At 46.8% G+C, this 7,437-nt stretch overlaps 1 protein-coding gene across 2 annotated transcripts in view; it reads left to right on the top strand.

The window, feature by feature from the left end:
- The first annotated feature begins 4,290 nt into the window (after positions 1–4,290).
- Positions 4,291–7,437, top strand: part of HBP1 (HMG-box transcription factor 1) — a 26,083-nt gene continuing 22,936 nt past the window's right edge. The window contains exon 1 of one of the 2 annotated variants that reach the window (XM_006026435.2): positions 4,291–4,347. In XM_006026435.2, coding sequence (XP_006026497.1) covers positions 4,333–4,347 — 15 coding nt within the window. In that variant the 5' untranslated portion in view covers positions 4,291–4,332. Of the gene's footprint in view, positions 4,348–5,072; positions 5,222–7,437 lie in introns of those variants that run through there. The other variant, XM_006026436.2, reaches the window with a different exon arrangement.

The following is a 7,437-nucleotide window of genomic DNA, read 5'->3' as shown; positions in this document are numbered from 1 at the left end:
AAAGAGTTTATAGCTGACAGCTTACTTTTATGGGAAACATGTTGTGCTTAAGTTCTGACTTGCGAGAAATGGGCTAAGTTCCTGGATTCTAAAAAGGCAGGCAAGGTGCTTTGGGTAGATGTGATATCTTTTATTAGACCAACTGAGTAACTGGAAAAAAGTTTTTAGAAACTACTTTTCCAACTACTTCGTTAGTCTAATAAATGATATCACATCTAACCAAAGAACTTTGCCTGCCTATGTCCTTAGACCAAGTCAGCTGCAACCAAAAAACTCAGCAACATGGACTCTAAAAGTACATTTTCCTTTGGAACATTCTGGAAGCATATGAAATAGCTACCAGGTCTAAACCATTCTTAAAAGAGGCTCTGCCCACATAAAATGATAAGTGGATCTGATACTTCCTGGTCCAAAGAAAGGAAAGACCCTTATAGAGTGGCCAAGTGAAAGATCAATGTAAATAAGCTGCCCTTGTGTCTTCTATCAACATGGTTAACCAGCACTTTTCAAAAGTGCTGCAAAATTATATACTGAGACTAAGTAGGATCTCTTGAAAACTGTTATTATCCTAACCAGCTGGTTATCCTAAAAGAGGTCCTCAAATCAAGTAGGAAGCAGCATCCAGTTCAGTTGTCCAGATCTTCATAAAATTCCAGTTGACTTTTCAAAGCAAGAGAAATATGCAAGTATGCCTAGGAATCATATCAGTTTCAGTTTGGGAATAAAAATGTAATATGTGCCACTAACAAAGAGCTTTACCTAAAGGTACCTTCATGTTTTAACTTTTTTATATAGTTCCTCAAGAGTGATTGAAACATACAGGAAATGTACTGATAGCATTTGTTCCTTCTCAGAAAAAGCCCAAACTCTAAATATTTAAATAGGGAAAGGACCTTCATATACGTCTCCTACTTGCAGTATTAGATATATCTTGATGCTCAGTGGGTGCATCTACCCAAGATGTTTACTGTGGAATCGCCTAATTAGCTCTGCAGCAAAGTCTCTGTGCCTACACATGCATCCTATTAGGCCACAGTAAACTAATAAACACTGCTGTAGGTTAGTCCTTGTAAACAGAAGTACTATCCTGCAATGGTGTTATTTACTGCACAGCAATGCAAGTGTAGATGTTGACCCAGTTGGCTGGGGCACGAGGGTATTTCAGCGTGGGGGCTGCCTGCCGACTAGCCCCACACGGAAGCACCCTCATGCCCCAGCCAGCCCCTCCACAGCACGTTGAACCCTGCCAGCCAGGGCTGCTCCAACCTGGCTCAATGTGCTACAGTCCCGGGCGCACATGTAAACACAGCACTCAAGAGCAATAAACTCTGGTGTGCTAAGTAAAAATTATTTCCTAGTAATTGCATAGCTCTGTGTAATCTTTTAACCAAAAAAACAGCACTCCCTCTCCTGGCTATTACTGACAGGTTCCACTGTACCTGCTAATAGGAACTTCCCCAAAATTCTTTAATATTCTTTAATAATTAACCCTTTATTTAATTATTTCTTATTTTCTAACATAACTCAATTAATAATGTTTTTTAAGGTCCTAGACTGGGCTTGTGTGATACTCATCATGGGGTGGGAGTGAGGAGTATATTCACCACTTCTCATTCTTTATTAGCATTTCTTTGGATGCTGTTACCAGCTTATAATAGAAACTCTAATGACAATTGCTGGAGCTGTTCAATTAACTGTGATTTGCGTGGGAAGGGAAGAGGAGTGAACAAGACATTTTTCTTCTTCTTTAAAATGCCCATCTGTATCAAGTCTTTCAGCTGTTTGTCACTGAAGGTGTCAGATCTATGCTAATATTCTTGTGAATATTAAATATTATTTTAATTTCAAAAACATTTCTCTTTAATACCAACATTTCTATCTAGGGATTAGGGGCTGCTTGGATGGGACTGGTCTTCAGAACCTCTTAGTTTAGTTTCCATCTCTGCCAGACATCCTCAATGAATCTGGGGAAGTCAAAATCCTTGTCCATAAAATGATGACATTTCCAAATGGCGTGAAGAGGCTTTTTGGAAGACATGTTCATTAGTATATGTGTGGCACTGATAGGAGATGGGCGGGCGCTGCATTGGAACTTAGATATCAGCTGTTTTTGCTTTCCACCATTCTGTGTTTTTGGGTTTCAGTTACCAGCCACTATGCACTTAAAACAGTGATTCTCAACCTTTTAGATCTGAGGCACCCCTCAGAAAATGCCCGCTCGAGGTTTTCACTAGGGTTGCTAACCCTCCAAGGTTGCCCTGGAGTCTCCAGGAATTAGAGATAAATCTTCAGGAGACTGCTGAGAGTCACCTGGGAGAAAAATGATAGGGCATTCATTAAAATAAATATTAAATGTTGAATCTGAATTATACAGTTTGCAGTGGGATTTTAAAATGTAATAGTAATGTGCATTTTCCTTCCTGACCTAAAGTAATTAATGTCATTACATCATGTGATGAAACCTCCCAGACTAGATTCAAATAGAATTGGCAACCCTAGTTTTCACTTGTTTTTTGACTACAGAAAAGTAATACAGCATTTCTGCTGCAGGGAACTCAGAAAGATCACAACAGCTTGGGACTCCATAGAAATGCTTTAACTTTGACCCAGTGCTCACTCCACTCACTATGAGCAATATGGGTTTACCTTGTGAATCAGGCAGGCACACCTAAGAGGGCTACCTTAGTATGGCACCCTCAGAAGGATCTCAAGGCACCCCAAGCATACCACAGCCTTCTGCTTGAGAATCACTACTTTAAAATAAGGTCAGAGAGGACACGGTGTCAGATCAGAGCACTAGAGCCCCTTCTGCCAGGCGCAGGATGACAGTAACAAGGGCCAAGTTCAGTTTTCAGGTTTTTACACAAATTCTTGCAGAAACCAGGGAAAATAAATTTCCCTGGGTGTTCCCATGAAAACAGACTTCCCCACTGGCAAGCAATGTTTTGTTGTCACAGGGTTTACTGAAGGGGAAGGTAAGTGGGACAAAGGAACAATCTTTGGACGCCCTTAACAGTCAGCAACCACCTCCACCAGCTCCTAGCAGTGGCTCACACTGAGTCACTGTCCCCAGTCCTGCACCTGGTGAACTCAGGAGCCCGTTCAGCTGCCAGCGCAAGCCCACAGCTGAACAGCCGCTAGTTGAGGATCCAGGTGTAGCTATGCCTGTCTTTTTACCATGGGCATTTCCCAGGTTTCTGGGCATTGGCTGTCCTGACCCCCCTTTCTGCTGCCTGGCAGGATGTTTTTAAGCCAGGGGGTGACTCTGACGGGGTGAGCCAGCGCTACTGCTCAGACCAAGGCTGGAGCTTCCTGGCGAGGGCGCCTTGCCCCTCCACTCGGGATCAGACCAATGCCCCTATTTGGGGTCAGGCAGGAATTGTACCTCATGGTCAGATCGGTCTGGACTGCGAGGGTTTTTGCCAATGCTGCCAGGTGTACCATAAGTATCGTATTTGTACAATAATTTTTACCCTTGTACCATGTACAGTCAATAATTTCTAGCCTTGTACAATGTAAGTATCCAACATGTGCCATGATTTTGGAGGCAGCTCATCAATGAAGCAGAGGCAAAACCCAAGTCACTCAGGAAGTCATAATTGACTTCTGGATCCACCTCAGCACTGTCTCAGGATTGCCCGCCTGGAAATAAAGAAATGCTTCAACTTTGACCCAGCGCTTGCTCCACTCACTGTGAGCAATATCAAGTAAATAAGACTTTTTTGCATATTTTGCAGCAAATATGCAAACATTACTTTTGAGTTTCCAGTACGATAGTTTCATATTTAAGACCTAGCACCTCCAGTTTTTGCCTCCCTCTGCAGTGACAGGAGGGGTCCTCGCCAGCGCCTTCCTGGGATCTCCTGACCGGGTAGGAGCAAGCCCGCGGGAGCCTGGCAGCCAGAGGCGCTCATACACGTGTCCCTCGGCCTCTTGTTTACTACCCGCGGCGCCGCGCGGGGCATGCTGGGGGCTGTAGTCCCCGCCTCCGCCGTTTAGCAAGCCGCGATGGAAGAAGAGACTCCCACTCCCACAATGCCGCCTGGCTGCCGGGGCTTAGCGACGGGCCAATGGAAGCGCGCCTTCCTTGTGAGTGACGTACCGTTCTGCTTAATCGCGTGTGCGAAAGACTCAAAACAAGTTTCCCCTCTGGGGCGGATTCCCGACGGGCAGGCCAGGGGGCCAATGACGAGGGGAATGTACTTGAGTAGCATCCGTACCAGCCAATGAGCGGCCGAGCCCCCCAAAGCAGGGCCCGAGCCTGCTCAAGAGCAGGCGGGACCCCGCGGAGGGGCCGAGCGAAGCGGGGGGGGAGCTGAGGGGAATTCGGTAATGGCGACGGGGCTGGTAAGTCCCACAAAGTTTCGGGTGCGGAGCCGCACGGGTGGTGGCGGCGCGTGCCGGGGCCCGAGGCGCGCCGCAGGGGGCAGGGCTGTACTGGGGGCGCTGCCCCGGGGCCCGGCAGGGGCGTTGGGGCGAAGGCCGAGGCCCCCGTAGGCACCCCCTCCCCCACCGCCGCAGACTTCTTGTTACGCAGTTGTGAATGAATGGGCCCTTGCGCGCATGCGCGCTGCCCCCGGGAGCATATAAACAACGGCCCTTCCAGGTGGCGGTCACGTGACGGGGCGCCCCCTCCCCCCGCGTGACTCAACAGCGAGCTGCAGCGCTTACGCAACGCTTCGGCCTCGTTCTGTTTCTCGCTGCTGCCTGGGCTGGTGGCCGGGTTGGTCCGAGACAAATGCAAAACACTTGGCTCAGAGATGCTACCTTTTATTAGAGCAACTAAGAAATTGAAAAAAATAATATACATTTTTCTTCTGCAAGCTTTCAGGCTCTCACACCATTCCTAAGGCTCAGGGAAATAGATGGTAAAAAGTCCCCTTAGGTAGAAAATACAATTCATTTTTGCATGGTGGAAACTGATGGTGGAAGGCTGTTCCTCTGGGTACATGAGAGTGTCTTTGCGAGTTGCTCTTTGACGTGCAGATAAGGCAGGATTCCTGACTGGCCTTGGCCTGGGCTGGTGTCCAGTGCTGGAGCCTGTCCAATGCTGGAGCAGCCTTTCCCTGGTTCCTGCTTCCCTCCAGCTCCGGGCCCTCCTCTGCATTGGGACCTGCCCTATTTCGTGGGAACCTTGAGGATAGAAGTGCAGTCTGGGGGTGATCAGCTGTCCAGGCCCCACTACCCATATACTGGGAAAGCTGGGCATTTCCTTAAGCAGGTATGCAAGGGGAGTGGGGGGGACCGGGAAATTCCAGCATTAGCAAACAGACATGGGCCTCAGTGAAGAGGTCTTGTTCATTGCTACCTGCTACTGCAGCTGCACATTTGAGCATTTTGCTTTGTGCCTCCATAAGCATTTTTATGACATCTCAGAGATGATGCCTGTTTCCAGGGTGAATCAGGACAATAGGTTCCCATTCACCTGGTTTTTGTGCTGGATATGGTTGTTCTTTGATCCAGGAGAAACTCAAAAGAGGTTTCTTAGATGTGGTAGAGTTTAATGGTTTGGATGGAGTAGTGCTTCTCCCACCCTCATCAGTGAGAAAGGGAAGGCAACCCATAGTGTTGGATAGAAGTCTTTAGAGCTCAGTGTGCGTAATCCTCAAATACTGCAAATGCTGGGCGTGTCTACTCGTGTGTTAATGTGCCGTTATTACAGCGCATTAAGTTTTAGTACTTGTAATAACAGGTACTAACTTAATGTGCCAGATTTGGCGCTACTGTGCACGTCTCTTACATGACGCTAATTCACAGTAGACTATTTTACTGCACATTAGCATGAATTTCACCAAGACATGCTAATGCACAGTAGCAGTAGTCTGCTGCACTTTTGGTGTCTCTTGTAGATGCACCCACTGTGTAAGTCTTGGCCTTGTTTGATCCTCTGAGGCCCACAGCTGTGGCTCCAAAATGTTGCTAGTATCTGCGTCTGTCAGGGGTGTCCAGAGGTGTGATCCTGAACAGCAAAGCTGTTCCAGCAGAAGCTCCAGGTGTAGACAGTTTAACTAGCAAGACTTTGCTTCTGCTAGTATGATTTATTTTATTCAGACGAGTTGCTTTTCTAGTTTAAATTGAGTTCAGCAAAGCTTTAGCATGGGCCAAACCTGAGACTTAGGAATAAAGGAAAAACTATCAGAAGGAAAGTTGCAGGAAATAGTCTTACCCAAACTTGCCAGAATGTTGTGCTTTGAGCAGATGTTGCAAAACCATGCCAAATCTTGTGAACCCTAACCATCTGAAAACGCATACTTCCATCTTCTGTATGATAACCTCTTCATACTTAGTGGTGATTTCTTAAATATGAGCAATCCAACTACCAACAAACACACTGATGGGGTGTGTGTGTGTGTGTGTGTGTGTGTGTGTGTGTGTGTCCGTCCCTTAAAAAACAGGCAGTTGCTCCCCCAGGAGGGAACAAGCACTGGGCCTGGAGATACTGCTATACTAGGCTGGCACTCGGAGAGGCTGGAGCAAGTTCCTTTCCTGGTGCCAAAAATGCTGATGGGAGCCTTTTTTTAAAACCAAAATTTCATATTGCAGAAACAACTGCATATCCCAGAATATACAATTACATACATATTAAACCCTTAAAAACGTGCATCGACGTCTCACAAAAGAATCCCTTACAGAGCAATTTTTTCATATAGAACCCCGTGGAAAAACTAGTGCTTTAGTAACCACCTGCAACTTTCCACACTTCCTATCAGTCCTCTCTGTTGTTTTAATGAAATGTGTGTATCCACTCCTTTTTCCTTCACTTCTTTCCTGCGTCCTTTTCTCCAATCTCTCTCTCTTGTCCCAGCCGATGTACAGGTTTCCCTTGCTTTATGCTGTACATGCATTCCTGGAAAATGGGGCATAACTCAAATTCACATAAAGGGACACAGAGGGAGATGATCCCGATGCAGGGAAAAAGGGGGAAAGGGGCCAAGAGGCTTCCTTGGCTGACCAGAGAGATCCAGAGCAGTCTACGAGCTAAAAGGGGGGCATATAAAAAGTGGAAATGGGGAGAGATTACTAAAGAGGAGTATACCTCCTTTGTTCGCACTTGTAGGGAGGCAGTTAGACAGGCCAAAGCTACCATGGAGCTGAGGATGGCATCCCAAGTTAAGGATAACAAAAAATTGTTTTTTAGATATACAGGGAGTAAAAGGAAGGCCCAGGGTAGAATAGGACCTCTACTAAATGGGCATAAGCAATTGGTGACAGACAGGGGGGACAAGGCTGAACTCCTCAATGAGTTCTTTGCCTCAGTGTTCCTAAGCGAGGGGCAAGACAAGGCTCTCACTGGGATTGTAGAGAGGCAGCAGCAGGGTGCCAGACTACCAAGTGTAGACCCTGAGATGGTGCAGAGGCACTTGGAGGAACTGGATGCGTTCGGCAGGCCCGGATGAGCTCCATCCAAGGGTACTGAAGGCACTGGCTGACGTCATT

This window comes from Alligator sinensis, unplaced genomic scaffold (assembly GCF_000455745.1).
Source record: "Alligator sinensis unplaced genomic scaffold, ASM45574v1 scaffold100_1, whole genome shotgun sequence".
Taxonomy (NCBI): Eukaryota; Metazoa; Chordata; order Crocodylia; family Alligatoridae; genus Alligator; species Alligator sinensis.
This window is presented reverse-complemented; position numbering and strand designations above follow the sequence as displayed.